Below are 19,997 nucleotides of genomic sequence, written 5' to 3'. Positions count from 1 at the left end.
ACGTTGATCCACTGCAGTGAGATGCTAAAAATTACACTGGCGATTATTTCCAGCAGGAAAGTAAAAATAACAACAAAAAAAAGAACTTTCTGCAGTTTTTTTCCTTCATTCTTGAGCATCTGCGAGTGCAGCATGTGATCAGAAAAAAGTTATGTAAAGTTGTATCGGAGTATGTCCATGCCGAACCATGAAAATATCCAGCTATAAGACGACCACCTAGAAAGATGCAAATGCACAAAGATGAACCCATGCAGGGACACACCTACACACACAGGCTCAAACACACAGACACGCACGCACACACACACACACACACACACACACACACACACACACACACACACACACACACAGAACTGACTGACAGACATCAAACTGATGCAGAGCTAAAAGATGACAGACAAGTGCCACTTGAGAAAATGACAGGCAAGTGAGACATTTACACTGATAGAGAGAAGAAGAGGGACACTGAGTACTGTCAGTCAAGAAGACTGGTGAGGAAGTCTCTTAGTGGGGTATGATATATTTATTTGTCTGTTAGTTATTTATAAAATGCTTTTTTAGTTTCATTTTCTACCTTTATTTGTCTAAAAGAGTCACAAATGCTTGAGGCTTTTTAAATTAACAAAAAAGTAACTCTTTAATCAATGTGGAAATCAAGACAGTGATATAACTCAATAAATCAACCATCAGTTTGTGATTGTTTTACACTAGTCAGACGAGGCTGGGGAGTAAACATGCATTACACTAAATGTTAATGTGCTCTGACATGCTGTGAAATTGATTATTATGGGCTGATGCTAGAACAAATTAATTTAAAAAGTCTAAGCACAGAGATGGAGAGAGCGAGAGAAACATGATGTTTGAAAGATTTGTGCACAAAAATATTTACAACTTTTAAGCTTGCGTATCACTTCACTCAAACACACTCTTATTGTCAAAATGAATCCTTTCCTATCTGCCCCACTTCAGTCAACATCCAGTTCTTTCTTCCCATCCATCCGCTCTCTCCTTCTCGGCCTCTTGCTCTCTCTCTCCCTGTCATATCGACTGGAGGTCAGCAGCACACTCTCTCAAGGTCGTATCTGTCTGAGACCGACCCTCCTCATGCCCGGATGGCTGAGTGGAAGCGACAGCTCTGTCCCAGCTGGGGTCCATCAGACTTTTAGTGCCTCTGACCACCAGTGTCCCTGGTGGATAGCCCTGAAGTGCACCCTTTGTCCTCAGCGGCTGCTGTCTATTACAGAAAGTGTCACACAGAGACAAAGGAGGGAAATAGAAGGTTGGCTAGAGGAGGGATAGAAGAAATCCAACTAAACATTCCTTTAAATGACTCAAAAACAAATTTAACATAACATAAAAGAAAGATCCTCCTTACAGACTGAGCACCACCGACCCCACTCCTGCTTTACAGGTGAAAATAGAGCAACAGGACCACTAGTCTTTGATTTTAGTTATTTTCTGCTGTGTTTTACTTGCATCTATTTAAAAGAGTGAGTTAAACACAAAAAAATATTTTATTTTATGTGCTGGAATGTGCAGAAAATAGGTTTAAAATTTAAACAAATTTCTTCCAGTCAGAGAATGTTGCATATAATTTAATTTTTGCTTGATGCAAAAGATTAAAACTAATAAAACAAGTTTTAAAAAGAGACTTTTCCATTTGATTACATTTTGTATGATGGATTATGCAGAAAAAGTAGAATTGGGCTGAAAGATCTATCGCTTTATCACCTATTCAGGTTGTAAATCGTGTTTTATAAAAGTAACTAAGTAACTAAGTAACTAATTACTTTTGAAAATAAATAATCGGTAAAGTAATGGGATTACTTTTTGGGGAACTAATCAGTAATTAGTTACTGATTACCTTTTTCAAGTAACTTGACCAACACTGCTTATTATTACTGGCATCACTTTCCAAGCTCACTGATGTGTGCACAAAGCTGTTATGGTGACACCTCTTTGGTGGATGAGGTAAAGTTGTCATGTTTACTTATCTTTAAATTAAGTTTTTGGAGAGAATTTACATGATTTACAAAAATTAACAACTGATAATTAAAAAAAAAAAAAGCAAAAGGCCAATTAATGTACCTGTGCTCAGATTCCCTTTGATTTATCTCGCTATATGTTACAATGAACATATTTTTGGGTTGCTTCAAGGTGAATATTGGTTCTCTTAGATCTTGTATCACAACAGTTTTGTGATGTGTATTCATACTTTTTTCCAGGCATTTTATAATATTATTACTATTCGACAGGTTAATAGCAAACTTTGAAAACGTTCCTGGTTTTACTTAAATTTTACTTCAACAACAGGTTTCGCTAAAAATAAAAATACACAAAATTCTTCCCTTATTGATACTTTAATTATACTTTGTTCATGTGCATATTGAAGAAAGAATAACAAAAATGTTCAGGTGGATACTTCTGTACATACTACTATAATAATCTATTGGTTACTTGAGGTGCTCTTCTTTGTATGTTTGGCAAGCCTGCAGTGAAAGCATTCAACTTAACCTCAAGAAATAACGCTGTCCTAAAGGTAAAGAATCCAGCGTACATGTGCATGCAGCAGTGGGAGTGAAGCTGAGAGATCCCCGAGGCATTTAATAGCTATAGTTAGCTTAGATTTATCCACTGCTCTGATAGCTATAGTTAGCAGTAAATTTATCCACCTGCCAAGGGAAGTTGTCAACGAGGGGTGGGAAATACACTTTCATTGAGTTAGTTAGCCTTTAATGACTGAGGGACTGGCTGCAAAGAGCTGATTAGAAAATTAATTATTTATCAAAATACTCCTAAAAATTTCTCCTGAAAACTGAAAAAGTGAGAACAAGTCATTAAGGTGTAAATTAAATGATCTGAATTCCAAATCAGGCCTTCATGTATCAAGTCGTTATGTGTGAAGCCACATCTGTAGCTTTTCGCTTCATTTATTTACACTGTGTCTATTCATCAATTCATCAATCCCATGGGCAGCAGCAGAGTAACATGAAAAGTGTCCCTGCTTAATATTGGAACAGATAACTACTACTAAGCATCATTTAGACTTCATGTTTTTCTTTTTTTCTTGGAGAATAACTAACATTACTAAATAATGTAATGAGTTATTAATTTCCAATGTGAATATTTCCATTCACTTTAACACTGCGAGTTTTGAACTACTTCACCCTCTGCTGACCTCCCTTCTGTCCTGGCCAGCATGGCTGTTGACAAAAACAGCTGTTTTCTATTAAAAATAGGACAAATGGCCATACTGTGACCATACGTTCAGTCTAATTCTCTGTTAGCCTGTAAACCTTTGTTACACTAAGCTCTGTGTTCAGTTCAGTGTATCATAGTGTCACAGTTAAATTTAAGCACTTTTTTTTAATTATTAATGTTCTCCAAAAGAGGGTATTTTCTGTTATTGCTGAGATTTAAGTGCAGTAAAGGGTGTCATGGGATTTCCCTGGGGGGTTACACTGAGGCTCAACAACACAATCTGTCACTCTATCATAAATACAAGCCAATGTACCTTTAAATGCTCATAAATCCACCGATCTAATCTCGATAAACAGCACTGACTTTCTATATGAGTGTGAAAATCATTTGACATAATGAGTTTCACTAAACTTCCAAAATGCTCATAGTTTTTGGGTATAGATGTAAAACAACGCTCCTCATATTAATGTCTGAAAATAAGACAGAAACTACTCTGCTCTGCATTAAAGTTCATTGCAAACTACACAGTCATGTATAATTGTTGTCATCATTTGACAGCCTACACCACGGGAAGACAGAAACCAGAGGAAACACAAGAGTTCGAAGGATAAGGGACACACTGAGGGACAAAAACACAATTTATACAAGATGTTTGGGTTGCCTACAGACACAATTTTGTGCTGAGCAGGATTGGAAAAATACATTGAGGGAAGTAAATAAATACAAATGATCGATTCCTGTTTTCACTTGATTATAAGTGAGCATCTCTCAGTCCCATCCAAATATGCCGTCTATGTGACAAAATGTACTTTTGGTTCACAGAAGCATCTTAGCCATATTTGTGTAATGCAGAAACACATTTTGTTATGCGTCACTGAGCACAGTAGGGCCCCTGTGAGCTTGATATACATTCATAATGGATAATTTATTACAGTAATGTATGCCTCAGCCTATTAGCAACAAAATCTGTACATTCAACAAGTATCAAATACCACAGAACATAACTAAATGCAGCAACAGTGTAAGTGTTTATTACATTAAATAGCCATTAACGAGCCTAAAATAGCTTCAATGGCCATTAGCCATAAAGGCAAAAACTACTTTCTAATCTTGCTGCTCATACATGCCACCTCTGCCTCTCTCCACAGGAACTGGAACTGCTGCTGACTCCCACTTATCACTGGCTGTCTCTTTCTTTAACCACTTCTGCCAGTTTTTGAGCACTTTGTCATGTCACCACCTGAAGTGATTAGTTGCAGACCTACATCCAGGCTGTGATAGAAATTGGCACTGTTCGCAGACTTGCCATACTACCATCCTGTGCCATACTACTGATGAAGGTTTGGGGGTCATGGGCAGTGTGTCAAAGGCTGCCCTCTAGGAAAGCTGATCAATGCGTTGCCCGACACATAACTCCCTCCTTTGATGTCCGCTGACCTCCTAAGCCATCTCTTTCCTTCTTGCAGCCACATACATCCATCTTTTGTTGTTCTTTTTCTTTGACAAGCAGTGCAAAACCGAACGCATAAACTCTAGATGAAGAATGAATTATGAACATCTGAGAAGATGATTTAAAATACATTGTCGGTTCTGTTATTAAATAAAGTCAAGTTTTTTTTTATAAAAGAGGATTAAAAATGAAAAAGCCTTTTCCTACAGTTCCTCCTCTTTTTGCCTCCACACTGTATTGAATTTTCCTTTTCTCCTTTCTCCAACAGTTACTTCTAGTTAACCCCCCCTCACTCTCATCACCCCTCACTCAGACTGCTACTAATAGCGGTTTATTTTTAGCACATGTGAGGTGTGTGTGTGTGTATACACATGATGGATGAAGGTGATGTTTCACACCTTTCTCATGAGGGGGAAAAAGTGGTGGATGGGATGAGTGGAGGAGAGGTTGAGGGTGAGGCAAAAAGCGAGCTCGTGAGAGGACACATGCAGAGACAGCTCTTACTACACAAAAAGTGAAGGATTGAGGGAGACATGGCTAACACCTAAAATCCCCACTGGTGCAGCACACTGATCTACAAGAAGCTGAAGATCAACAGGCCACGCTGCACCAGATAATAGTCTTCCTCACAGAGATGAGGGATGACAGGAGCAGCCTTATGGACCGTACCGTCCAATTAAGAAACAGTGCATTAGCTTAGGGCAAAAACTGAAATTTAATCACATGTCAGTTCCTGCTTCTCATCTTTACGGTCAAATCTCAAGAGAAAGTTGCAGAGCTGATCAGAGGTGAGAAAACTCATAACCTACTCTGAATTATGCTGGGAGTGGATATCGAGGAGAGAAATGCAGATGGTACATCACCTGACAGGCAGAGCACTGACTTAATCAACGTTTGACGGAGCGAAATGTGAACAGCATGGAGCAGATTAGGGCTAAAACAGAGGGACGGGTGCCAGTAAAAACAAAGGATAAGGAAGCAAGCAACAGATACACAGAGGGATTATTCGGCATACACAGAGAGCACAAATAACTACAAACCAACTGTCGCTTTTCCTTTAATAACTTGATCTGGAATGCCACTGCATGTGCATATAATTGGCAGCACGTGTAAAACAGAAATGTAATTTTTAAATATAGCTACTCAAAAGGGAACTTTTTTTTCTGCACGTGTTTTGACCTTGAACTTCCACAAGGAGTTTATTTTTAGGCCACCGTTTAATCTCCTTCCTGAATCTGCAAGTCAGGAGGTGTCAACAGCAGACAGAAACAGAAGCGAATAATCAGCACAAGCAAGTGAGAATTTTCACGTCTGGCGACAAAACGAGCCTGATCTTAAAACGGGTGCGATTGCTGAGATGTGATAGAATATGTTCTTTCTTTTTTTACATTTCCTATTTACCCCTTATGATTTTTGTCGCTGTCTATCTTTCTTCCATCTCACTTTCTTACAGACCTTTTTTTTCCAGTCAAATGACAAAAACACTTCTCACACCATGCACAGCAGTGAGTAAAATAATAATACCCTAAATGAAGTGGGACAAAATCTTGGCAGGGTCTGGATGCATCTCTTTGTTTCTGCCCCACAAGTTATGTCTTCTGAGATCTGATGCTTAAGCACTACTTCCTGCCGCGTTTTCGTATTACCTATTATATGAGGCACGACCATGCTCTGCTTGGCAGAGGGTCTCCTTCACCCCACAGTTAAGCACACAAACAAGGGACTTTAGCTTGGAGTAAGATATACTTGTAGTAATGAGCAATTCCCTTCCCACTGTGAGTGCCATTACCACACACTGTAATATGACTTAATGCTCTATATACACATAAATATAGCAACGCTAAACCCCCTAGAAGCACGTGTCATAATTTGCCATCATAGGGAGCCCATGGTGTTATTTATTATGTCTAAAAGTGACACACTGTGTCAATTTTTTATCAAAAGTTGGGGAAAGTGATGGACACGAGTGTAGCGACATTTTTCAAAGACAAGAGGGATGGTGTTAAACGTATAAGGTACAAATTCAAACCAAAAACTCGCATACTTCTCATCTAATCAGCATGCTGAGCAGTTATGACGCTTAAGCATTTAAGTGTTGACTACTGGCTATAGTGGCTGCAAACAAGTCAGCCCGTGCAACTGCATGCACATGGCCTGCTACCAGAATAACAGTATTATAGTTTTCATAATAAAATAAAGAATGCATTGAAATTCAGCACCATTGCATGCACACAAATACACATGAAGCAATGCCAAAGCTCACACCGAGCATATTTTATTCATAAGTGAAAGGTTGATAACAAAATCTCTTTGGTCATGGCCACAAGTGGGTTGCAAAGAGAATCAGCTTCAAGGTATGAGAGCTGAAAAACAGAGTGTAAAGAAACGTGTGTGTGTGTGTTTCTCTAGGCATGCATATTTATGCACGTTCTCTTGGCGTCGAACTATGCATGCCCCTGCAAGGAAAAAAAAGGCGGAAGTGGCACGTAGAGGAAGAAAATCAGACGTTATTAATTAGACAGTACAAAGTTGTAATGGCTTTTCAAGGAAGATTAACACCAAGTTTCATTTGGAAAAATGTCAGAGCCCCTAACAAATGACTCATACTCTGGAAAAGGAAATGAATGTGACTATTTCTTGGTCACATTCATTGCACAGGATGCACAGGAAGTCCTTGTGAAAGTCTCCTGTAGTAAGAAAGGTGCAGTGGTGGAGAATGCAGTGTATGACATTAATAAGTTACAGGAAACTGGTGTTTGCACGCGTATGATCTTGATCACCTTAAGAGAATTAATTTGCAGCAAGGTAAGGTATGTGTTGCTCCTCAGCGCACCAAACACATTAATCTTCAGACATGAAATATTGATTTAGGGCTGTTTATTACAACCTCAGGCAATTTACAAGTCAAAACATTGTGTTTGTGTACAGTTACTGTGGAGTAAAGCTGTTAGTGGGCAAGAAGTCATTTTTTAATTTGATGGGAACAAATTTGTTGTTTAGCTGAAACAGAACGACAATGCCTTCAGCTACAATTGAATGTATTCCTGTAAACAAGCTGAAAATACACTGATAACTAAGACAAAGTAGGTTGTTTAACAGTGTGATCAGTGAGCTATTGATCAGGCAATAGATCTGGACACAAGGCAATAGATCTAAAGAGTTTTTTTCTTATTTTAGAGAACACACAGCTATTGGTACAAATGACAAAATAAAAGCTTAAGGATTTTCTTCTTCACTCTAAATGGCCATCACACAGGGATTCGTCACTGTACACAGTATTTTCTTGTCATCTCTAGCTACTCACTACTTCTTCACAAACCAACACATTTGCCTTATTTTAGTATTCTACATCATATATTAATTTTACTAAACTGTACACCAAGCTGTAGTGAATACAACTCTCTGGTCTTTGCAGGTATTATGTGAAACAGTTGCACAGATCTAGAGGCTGGTAACCTCTGCACCCAAACCTCCTTGTGATTGTTTTAGTTGTAAGCAGATTGCCGTGGTCTCCTATAGGTTGCATGGAAGACACGGACTTATCTGGAAACACTAGCGATTTCCTCTTCAAGTTGAAGTGAAACAAAAAAGTGTAATGCCAAACTTTTGTAGGCCAATGGTCTCCCTTTCTGAGTTGCATCATACCATCCAGAGAGTAAATTTAACTAAATGATCTTGCATAAAAGTTAGATTTGCAGACAAGTCTTCCATGTAAATTAATGACAACCTACTAATGACCAAATCAATTTGCCTGTAGGTGTTTTGGTACCTACATGCATACCTCAACTTCTTGCTAGCAACTGCCAATCTCTCAATCAGCTGGTTGCAGAATATACAATTTTCCTTAGTAACTGGTGGTTATAGCAACTGGGGTCAGTAACTGGTCTCTAATCTTGAGCGAACTACTAGGAACCTCCAGAACTGTGCGTTCCTGTCATGTAATAAACACAATGACATTGTGTGGGTACTCCTTATCTTGAGACCTCCGGGGCTATCCTGTGGGACAACAAAAGGTGGGACAACACATTATCCAAAGCTGCACTTTGGATAATGTGGGTTGTATGGTGACACCTCTGTGGATTTGGCTTGTTGGAAAACATAATGTGAAATCTCAGTCACATAGTGATCCAGTTGAATTTGAAGGCCATCTCACGCCATCTTCTTGTCTATAAGAATCTTTAGGTTGCTGATAAACAGGGATGAGAATTAATAAGAACTTAGATTCCGATTCCATGATCAATGTCACTTATTGATTTGTTTCCTTTTTGACTCTCTTATGAATTCTCATTGGGTTCTCATAGGCTCTGCTCACCCCCATGTCTAAGCAGCATATCAAAGACATTACAATTATGCAAATTAACTGCATGCTGTGCGGTCAAATGTTTGTGCATGTTGGAGGTATTTCCCCACTTTACAAGAAAAAAATCATGTGAATGGGATTCCTTAATGTATGCATTTTTATTAGGTGGCGCAAACAGGTTAGATAGTATTTAAAACATTTTAATTTCACTAAACAACCCTTGTCCCACTATTTGATAAAGGAACACAAACAAAGCTCTGGGGAAGAAGAGGAGAAAAGGAAACACAGAAACACACGGACACATACACACACACTAGAATGGCCTTGTTTACCTTGGAGAAGCTAATGAAACAAGCTAATTAGTGGGAAACGTGGAGTTAAAATGGAGGGTGATTAAAAATGACTGTCATCACTAATGCATACACCAGCAAGGGCTAACAACACACAATCAGCATCCTGACCCTTGTGTAGGCCTGTGGTTGAAGAGGCGCAGGACTGTGATTAATTGACAGAACTAATTATAGACACATGAGTCTTTTCAGAAACATGCTGTGTGCTACCAGTAAGGGTATGAGCACGTAAAAAAATTAAAGTTTTTTCATACATGGTCCAGCAAACTTATTCACTGAGGTGGAATAAAAACACCTATTAACCAGGGGCTTTCTTAATGTCATCAGTCCTTTTCTGCATAAGTTAAATCGCTGCTAGGTTCATACACAGTTTGATGGCAGTGCAAAATCTGTCTCTCCATGCCTGACTTAAATGGCGTGTCCCTCAGCACCTTGGCACAGCCAAAAATGCTACAATGCCCAAATACCAAACTATGAATGGCCTTGATGAAATCCCAATGTAGCACAGCCATTATACAGTTCAGCCCTTTCTGGCTCCCACTGCAATGAAGCAGACATCTCTCTTTTTCTCTCTCTCTCTCCCCCATTGGAACAGACACGCAGGAGCCAGTAGTCATGGTAACTCCATTCTGAGTAAACTTAAGGATGTGTATGCACACACACGCACACACACACACACACACACACACACGCACGCACGCACGCACGCACGCACACACACACACACACACACACACACACACACACACACACCAATTTTAATAAATACTTCATAGATGGGAGCGAATGTGCTTTGATGCTGCAGTAGCTAGTTAGCTGGTTAAATAGTTAGTAGCTTATTTTGCCAGCAGACTGTCAAACTGCATTATTTCCTAAAGTTGCTCTGTTTCTGTTTGTGCCTGTTTCAGGGTGCATGCACCAAACACATGTCTATGTCCGGACAAGGTATGAATATCAATGAGTACAATTATTCCAACCTTTTCATAACAAGGATGTATATGGAAAAAAATAGGCACTTAAACGAGATTTGTTTCATTCCTTCAAACATTGTCACACCACTCTGCAAAGCCCTAGTGAGTCTATGAGGGTAGTGTATGAGTCTGATTATCTGTTTACACATGGGAAGGGAATGTGGGTATGGGCTTGGAATGGTTACCACTTTTGCTGCTTGAGCCCATGATGGCTTTGTTTTTCTGACCATTGCCCCTAAATTGTATTTTGGTCCATGTAGTAATTTCATTTTTTATAAACTCTGGTGGTAGTCTCCTTTAACGTTGCGTCTTATGAGTTTAATTTTAGCAACAAAAAGTGAATGTTTGTGCATGACTGCTGGAACAATACAAAGTTTGATGTAGTGCCTGTGCTGTAGTGCTTTGTTGCTAATTACTTTAATTACTTTAGTAGTGACTTTTTTTTCTTGTCGTCAACACATCCCAAGAAAACATCAAAATCACCAACGTGTTAGTCCATCTGTCATTGCTTTTCTAGTTCCCAGCAATCTCTGTGCCATTCATCCCCAAGCTTGTTTGTGCAAACTCAAAGGCGCAAACAGTATAATTAACGGCCACTACAGAAACTTTTACTATAATATTTGGGCCTCCAGCTGAGGACGTCAAGCAGACAACCAAGTAACAACCAGGTAACATTGCAGACACTGGCACAAGCTTTTTTTTTCTGATGATGTAATCTTTTGCATAGACATTTATACAGCAATTATTAAACCTCAGAGTGTTTATTGGGAAGCATCCCTCAAAATCTTTATCAGCACAAATATTTGTGCTGATAGTGTCATTTCCAGCAGAGTGTTTTTGTTGTGATGAACACACACTCACACATGGGTTACAACATGTGCATTTATATGTCTGCGCTTTCTCCACGCATGATAAGCGGCTGCATTCAGATCACGAACATGAAGCTCTGCAGTTGTCAAAGTCTGAAGAGATAACGAGGAGAAAAAGCAGAGGTGGAGATGAGCAACCCTGATGTCAAATTAGCATTCACACACTGCTCTATTGACAAGGTCATCTAAACACAGCTTTACCTCCACCCTCAGGATCAACTGCTGGGATTCAATAGAACCACCCTACTCTGTTGTGTTTTCCCCAAGGCAATGTGAGCTGCTGCTCAATATCACTCGTGAGAAAAAAAGGAAAATGGGTGTAAAGCTTAGCGGCAGGCTGTCAATAGGCAACATTATAAAGGGTGATTTCTGGAAAGGACACTCTTTAGCCAGCACTAAGCCCAGGAGGACAAAGAGTACGTGGATGCTAAAGAAATAGGACCTTCTCAGTATGACGAAAAGAACTTGACTGCGCTTACATAATTTTATTCTAATCTCGCTCCTCAAATTAGCATTGTAAAGTTCTGTGTAACTGTGCAGAGGAAGCTGGAGAGGGAAGGAGGATGGGGATGGGTTAGCTGAGAGGTGGATGAAGGGCTGGGTAAAAGGCTGTGTGTGTCTTTCTTCCACTAAGAGTTTCTCAATAGAGGTGGAATGCCACATGCTTCCAGAGAGCAATCTGTTTGACTGCTAGAGAGCGAACAGGAGGAGACAGAAGGACAGAACTGTGAAGGCAGGACAGAGGGAAGCAGAGATTGAAAAAGCAGATTGAAAGAAGGGAAGAGTGAGTTCATTCAAAGCCAGCAGCTTTCTAATTCTCGCTGTGAATTCATTATTGATTCTATTATTATGTGTTTGAATTGAACAAGCTTAAACAATGTATGCTCACAGGACCATATATACAGTACACATCATTGCAGACCCACATTCAAACCCTGCAGGTTCACTGACATGCTTTTAGATAGTCATGTTTAGGATTTATGCCACTGAGGAGTGCATTTACTCTTTTGTAAAAAAAAACCTGAGCCACACACAGAGACTAGTGACCTATTTGCAAAGATCTCAAAACACACATCAGCACCTCTGCTATAAACACAGCAAACTTTAACTTTAGACCATCTCCACCTGGCTGCTGCGCTCAGCAGACCCAGCAGCGAACCTCTGGGTGTGGAAGTGGAAGTTTTTGGATGCCTACCTTGGGTGAGCGTTCCCATGAGGAAGCGATAGAAATAGCGAGCCACCTTGGTGAGCTGCCTCTTGCACCTTTTCCTGCACTGGCTCATCTTGGTGCAGCTGAGGAGGTGGAGGTGATGATAGTGATGGTAGTATTAGTCGACTTGTCTGCCAGGGGAAACGAGCTCTCAAGGTAGGAGGGGAGGCACAGAGCACTGTGAGTGAGTGTGTGTTTAGGTGTGTGTGTTCGTGGAAGTCTGACTGCCGCTGCTTCTCTTCTCCTCCTCCTCCTCCTCACTCACCGCTTCTCTTTCCTCTCTCTGTGTTGTCTTCTCCCCTTTCTCTTCCTCTGCGTTCTTCTCTCCACCTGTAGGGCGCTGTCAATCAGCCGGCAGCACTCTGTCTCCTCCCCCTCACGTTCTGAGAAGCCCTTTTCTGGCCTCTCATTGGTTGGGAACAGAGTGTGGCGAAAAATTACGGACCAGCGCACATGTGAGAGAGTGTGTGTGTGTGTGTTTTTCTCTGTGTGTGTGAGAGAGGAGTATACTATAAGGAGGCCGGCTTGACTGGCAGGTGGTGGTGCTTTTTTTCTATCTGCTTTCGCCACACATCTTATTGATGCTATTTATTCCCATGCATCTCCAGTCATGAAACATGAAAAGACAGCCTGGGAGAGCGTGTGTACATCTGTGTTTGAGCCGCTATGAGGTTGAGTAAAGCGACAGAGAAAACTAAGCAAACTCATTAATTAGCATCGCACGTCACTATCTGCTTGCCTGCTCATTAATGATATTCGTAACAGTGAGAGGTAAGTGAAGAGGGTAGGAGCAAAAGGGAAAAAGTGAAGTTACATGAAGAGACAGGTAGGGAGGTGGAGAGGGGGCAAATAGGGGAATGCATTAATAATATCTTCACTCCCTTCTCAGCATGGTGCAATTTTAAAAGAGTGGAAAAGCTTGACGAAGTAGAAAGAGGCTTTTTGGACAAACACCAGCCCTCACCAGCAGTCGATGAAAGGATTATTATCTGCCGGCAGAGAAGGAGGAGAAGTGGGGAAGAGAGAGGAGGAGCTTTTAAATCCTGCGGGATTGAGAAAAGAAATGTATTTATGTAAAGCCTTTCTGTCTTCATCCTTATCATTCTGGCTTCCCTCTTGCAGAGTTGCTCAACAGGGAAACACACTCAACTCGTTTTCCCCAGTGTCACATATTTATTGTTTTGCCCTCTACAACTCCCACATTAGCCTGCTAAACTGCTGCCAATCCACCTTTATCCCCTCACTTTCCCTGATGCTGAATTAAGAGTGATTACAGTTACCTCAGCAACCCCAGACTCCTTGGATGTCTGTTTGTTCTTCAGGTCAGAAGAAGAAAAATAGAGAAGAAAATCAATCAAATGTCAGGCAGATGCTTCCTCTAAATGCCTGTGTCTTTTTCTGTCGGCTCTGTGATCTTGTCCTCATTTAAAAGTCAAAGAGAGAGGTCAAAGTATAGAGTACAGGTGAGCATTTGACAGTGAGAGTCTAGAGCAGCTCTGGCAAATAGTGACATAACCACGTAGTGCAGAAGGACCTGTTTCCCAGATTCTGAGAAAATGGATTTAAAAACATGTGGGAGAGCAGATGGAAAAGACTTTAAAAAGGTTTTTTGGACTCAGTATTAAATGGTCATATAAGGATTCTTACAACTTATTGGTTTTGACTCCTGGCTTCTCAGTTCAGTGGTCTCTAATGGTTCAAGTAAGGATTATCTCTCCTATTTCTGAGTGTGTGCGAGCCTTCATAAATAACTGCAGACAGAGTGTGCCGACCGAGATATACCATAAGAAGTTTGTGTGTGTCCTTAAACTTTCCAGTCTTGGTTCAACAGTGCTGTTTTCAGTCACAGGTGGCACAAACAGCTACTGAAAAATTTAATAATCTCCAAGCTCTGGATTAAGTCTCAGTAACTGCCACCTCAGGTTTGCTTGCACTGACTGTTTATTTTGGTTTCTTTCTAAAATAAAAAATAAAAAATAAAAAAAAAGGGAGAAGTTTGAATAAATCCCTCATCACCAGAACAAAACGGTCCACAATGAAAACTCACAACAATCGAGAAACTACAAGTAATTCTGTGAACAGTGCTGGGTATAACACGTGCTGAAGTAACACATTACTATGCACTATTCAATCAGTTTGCAGTTATAGTTATGTTTTTACTTGAAGTTTCTTCAGTTATCTGCATGATGAGCAGGCTGAAAGAAAAAAAAAATGCATTGCTTCCTTCACACTTACACTACAATCAGCAATAAGTTTCAATGCAGGGAGGAGAAAAATAGAGCAGTCTGTAGTAGGGATGAGTACCGGTATCCGGTGCCATCCTGACATAAACAGTAGTAAGCAGACCGAAACGTAGCGCATATTTCGGTGCTTTATTTCAGTGCTTTCTTTTTTCCTGAGACGTCATACACTTTGGATTCTAGCCAATCATTTTACATTTCCGAGGATAGTAGGCAGGTCCAGGTACGTACGTCCTTTTAGAGCAGAGCTACAGATTAAAAATGCCCAAGCCGAAGCGGTCAAAAGTCTGGCTGTACTTCACAGCAAAAGATGCAAACTCAGCAGCCTGCAACAAGTGCTTTAAGGTGATACTGTGCAAAGCAGGTAACACCTCGAATCTGATGAAACACCTGGCGACGCATAGTGTTTTTTTAAAAGCCGAGAAATGCGCCGTATTTGATAGCTTGCTGCAAGACCGAGCACATCTACTGCGGGTGTGGTGCCTGTTATCGGATCCCAAGAACCCGAAGAGTAGAGTCCTGGCCCCTAGCCCTGCCAGTGTAGCAGAAATGATGATGGATGATGATGGCAGCAGCAGCCATTATTCTCTGGGTGAGTGGCTTAATGTTGTTCCTGTGTAATTTACGTTGAGTAAATTACATGCATTATTACATTAATGCATGTAAAGTGAACTAGCTAACACCGTTGTAGTTACATGCGGCTGTCTTCTTGTTTGATAGAGTGATACCATATATGCCCTATAGCTGCAGAAAAGGCTAACATTGTTATCTTTTTACAAAAAACAGCTAAACATGAGAGGTTTTAGGACAAAGATTGTGTTTTCCATTGTTTAAGCACCTTTTCCAACCAAAGGAGGTATGTTGTATCAACAGAAAAGGCTAACTTGGTTATCATTTTGCAAAAGAGACTGCTAAAAATAAAAACATAAGAGCTTTTTGGACAAAGTTTGTGTTCTCCAGTCTTTAAGCACCGGCACCATTTCAAAAGTACCGGTTGGGCACCGTTATCAGATAAAACCTAAACGATACCCATCCCTAGTCTGTAGTGTTTGAGGAGTGTAGATGTGGACATTACTTTCATTTTTGTTATTAGAAAGAACAAGCAGTGTGATGGTAAAGTACAAACTGTGTCCAAGAAAGAAACAACTGAATTAAGGTCTTTACACATAAACACGTAAAATCCATCCATGTAAATATTTCATCTGTTAAAAACATTTTTCAGACTCACTTGTAATGCAGCCATTCACAGTAACCATGTAATTTTGCAGGGCAAATTTGCAGCATTAATATTTTTCGAACCAAGCTCGCTTTTTTTCCCCTTTAGACTTTTTCAGATCTGAAAAAACAGATCTGACCGATTAGGTAACAAGTAACTCAAAATGTGTGCCGGTGCTGAATAAAGTTAAATAATACTATTTTACCTCAAACACACAGCTAGGTCAACTAGCTACTGTGTTACTCTTAATAAAAATAACAAGTAATGTGTAAAACATTACTTTTTGAATATCAAACCCATCACTGGATATGAAACATTAAGTGATCCAGACTTAAGTCTGTAATTTCAGGAGCAAATGAAGACACTAAACACATATCAAGTATTGACAACAGCTAAAGTAACCAAAGAAATTGTGGTTGTAAAATTGTGAAAATGGTAACATGTTAATATCAATTTTTAGAAAACAGATAAAACATCTGAGGTATCAGTGCTTAATTGTGGTGCTGTGGGGAGGGTTTGTTTTGTTTTTAAACAGAGTTTAAATGTGTTTTGCAAGCCCTGAAAATTGTGTGATGTTATGAGTGATTTTGACTATGAGCAAAATTTTTGTTCCACCCCTATGTATGTTGAAGCCCTGGAACTCAGACAGTTTTCATTATATGAAGGTCAAATTTTGCATAGCTTCACTGAATAGACTACAGTTGTTGTCTGAGTAGATCCGCTGATTCTGAGGGGGTCAGGTGAGCAACACTCACCGATTTCCCATGAAATAAGATAATCTTCAGATAGTTATTGTATCTGAGCTAAATGATGGTCAGCAGGATTATACCCAATAAGATGATGATGATCCTTTGTTGGTTTTAATAGAAACAGGCAGACATGTGATGATCAAGAATCACAATGTGAACAAAAACACGGGCTTTCACGCACACTGCTCCTCTCTCTAATCCTATAAATAATAGAGCCGGCTAGATTCTAGGAAGAGAGAAAGCAGCCTCTCATACACGTAGTTTAGCCTAAAAGTTAAAGAAGAACTGAAGCGACAGATTGAGTGATCAGTGTAGCATGAAGAATTAAACATTAATTGCTCGATGTAACACACCATCTCCTGCCGCACATACACATACATAGACACATACACATTCAGGGTTGCATGATCTGATAATGACAGGTTAAAATTTAATAAAGCCAGCTTTTCTGTCAATGGGATGAAGAGAGGAAGAAAAAGAGACTAATTATGATTTATATGTCTGGGATTTTAAAGTAAGGCAAAGAGTACAATAACTTCAGGCAGTTCTAAGGAAGAGCATAAATAATGTGAAAGATACTAAAAGTAAAATAAAACTAATAAAAAATGTAAAAGGGCTCTAAAAGCAGAATAAAACATGCGTGCGTTAAAGTACCCTGTGTATTTTCTTGTAAACAAACAAACAAAAATAAATATACTTCATTCACTGTTAGTTTCTACAATAGATTATGCGTATCCTTATAATCCTTTACGTTAACATTCATGTTTACTTGTAAGCAAGCAAGCCTTTTTCCTGCCTCTGCTGAGTTTCTTGGCTTGTTATCACCACCTGTTGACACTGGGCAGACAATCATAGAAAAACTTCTCCATCGCTGTAGTAGAGGTCAAATACTCCAGATGGTTACCTTTTATAGGTACCATCAGTCAGACACAAGGACAGCATTTATGTTTGTAATCTGATTTAATCGCTGACCCAGTCAAAGTGAGAATTTTTCAACCTTCCGGGCCTTATGTCTTTCATTTTGCTGCAAAAAGTCTTAAAGCTGCTTAAATGCTCTTAAATGTAAAAAAAAAAAACCAAAAAAAAACTTTATTGTGTTGTGCTGCAAAATAAACCTATTGTCCTTATATGAGGACATACTTTTACATCCAACTAATCTCAAGTACGCATCCAAATCAAGAGCTCAGGTCTCAGGCGGATAATGAATTGATCTTTTGTTGAGTCAGTCACAAATCCTATTTCCTTTTCCTAGTCTTTTAGTTACTGGAATGTAGAAAATTGTGGTTACCATTCACACTCAATCCCGAACATGAATTTGTCTGAAATTGTGAAGCAAAGCCGCATGACAAATCAGGAGTTGATAGCAGCAGTGACATTTTGGAGAGCATTAATGGGCTGTTTACCAATATACAGGAGTCATCGATATTGTTGCCTTTAAATCAATCAAACAAAAGTTTACCATAGAAAGTTTTGTACTTATTAGTTTCACTGTGGAGGAGAAGTAACATGTTAGATTTCTTTTTTTTTTACACTAAATTTACAGCTCAACTTCTGAAAACTTTGTGTGAAAAGATCGTGTACATTATCTAACTTTGTCTCAGATTTTCACCTTGGGTGTGACAAAAGCTTCACTTGGTCCTACACCAAAAGCTTTTATCTCCAGCATTGACAGCAGGGGTGAGGTACAGCCCGTCAGACTCTCTGCTTGTACCTGACAGCTTTATTGAAAATGTACAGAGGCTTCCCTGCAACACTGAGGCCCCATCAGCTGAGCAGCAGTAAAATTTCACAATATCTGTATATAAGCCTGTTATCCAACAGGAAGATAAAAAAATTTCTATTGGGGATATGAAGAAGGTGATAAAAAGAAGTAGGAGGAAGGGTGAGGCTGCTCAAGTATAAGAGTTCTACATCCATTGTTCATTCAAATCCCGTGACATGTGTCCAGCGTTTGTGCCAAGACTCAGCCGCCTGTTCTCAGCACATGTACATGTGCCTTTTTGCATCAATTTTTTTCAAGTGTTTACTTCCAGGACTCTGACTCACCACCAGCACCAAGATGTCCAGGGTGTGAAAGCAGCACAGCCAAACACCGGCAACAGTCCATTAGCAACTATTACCATAGAAAATCAACACAAACAAAGAACAACACTTCACACTGCTGGCCCAATTATCAGCTTCAGTCAAATTCCAGTAACTCTTAATTATATTCTTGCAAGGACAAAAAAGCAGTTACTGTCGCAACACGTCAGTAAAATAACCATAAAATATAAAAATTGGCAGACGACGAAAGAACATTGTGGCAGACAGATAGAGGGGTCAGAGACATAAGAAGAAAGATGAGTTCAGAAGCATGCAGAGTTACTGCACTTAACCTATTGATGAAGCTACAGATCTAGGCTAGATGTTCATTTGAATGAACTGTCAGTAGCAGAATTAACATAGCTGTGTGACTGATCTCATCCTTTCGGTTTATAGATTCAAAACTTAAAAACTATCGTATTTAGCTTCATAGTGAATAATATAAAACACTAAGAAAAATACTATGCAGACTTTATGTGCGTGTGTGTGTGTGTATGTGTCACAAGTGACAAGATAATGATTTTCCACAGATTTGGAATTGGTGCCGCAGTCTGTGCAGGCTTCCACATGAGCGCAAAGGCACACAGGAATGTTGGAGGGCAGATGTGACACTGACACTCAAGTATCTGGCAAAGACACACACACACGCACGCACATACACATTCTCACATGCATTTGTTTTTAACACTATTTATGTGGCAGGCAAAGGCACCAGCTGGTGAAATCCACTCAACACTCTATTCACTGAGGACATGTGACGGTGGAGGGAAGGAGAGGAGAAAGAGAGAGGGAGTGGGAAGAGAGGGAGAAGCAAGAAAGAGGCACAGGTGGAAACACTTATCTTCAGGGATGTGTGGTTAAGGCTTAAATACAAACAAAAAAGCAGGAAAGTTTTCACACACAGACACACACACACACACACAGACACACACACACATATAATCCCAGACACACATCCAGTCCTTCAGGTTTGTAGAACCCCATCTTCCCAGAATCCTGTGTGTCCAGCCTCCAGGCTCGAGTCTTACACTGTATTAAAGATGTAAATGGATTTATTAACAAGCATATCAAAATGCATCCTTCATATCAAATCCTCCTCAGCTTACTGAATACACAGCAGCTTATTCTGCTTGGTAATCAAAGCAGATTATGATGGATACACATGCAAATAGCTAGAAACTAATATTATGTGATCTAAAACTGCCCAGACGGTTTAAGGTTAAACAGTATATAATGCAGAATAACAGAACAGTTAAAGTGAGCTACAAAATCATTCGTATCCATGGAGATGAATGTTATTTCCTTATAGAGTAGTGACTGCATCCTACAGCCTGTTTATTTATACCCTCCCCTTTA

At 39.7% G+C, this 19,997-nt stretch overlaps 1 protein-coding gene across 2 annotated transcripts in view; it reads right to left on the bottom strand.

Annotated features, from left to right (window-relative positions):
* Window positions 1–19,997, bottom strand: part of LOC113035340 (A-type potassium channel modulatory protein KCNIP2) — a 115,288-nt gene that overhangs the window by 38,819 nt on the left and 56,472 nt on the right. The window contains exon 1 of one of the 2 annotated variants that reach the window (XM_026190860.2): window positions 12,340–12,666. The exons of the other annotated variant lie outside the window; for it this stretch is intronic. Within the exon in view, the coding sequence (XP_026046645.1) occupies window positions 12,340–12,427 (88 nt within the window). The 5' untranslated portion in view covers window positions 12,428–12,666. Of the gene's footprint in view, window positions 1–12,339; window positions 12,667–19,997 lie in introns of those variants that run through there. 2 annotated transcript variants of the gene reach the window in all.

This window comes from Astatotilapia calliptera, chromosome 13 (genome assembly GCF_964374335.1).
Source record: "Astatotilapia calliptera chromosome 13, fAstCal68.1, whole genome shotgun sequence".
Lineage (NCBI taxonomy): Eukaryota > Metazoa > Chordata > Actinopteri > Cichliformes > Cichlidae > Astatotilapia > Astatotilapia calliptera.
Note: the sequence above shows the minus strand (reverse complement) of the source record. Positions and strands in the feature narration are given on the sequence as shown.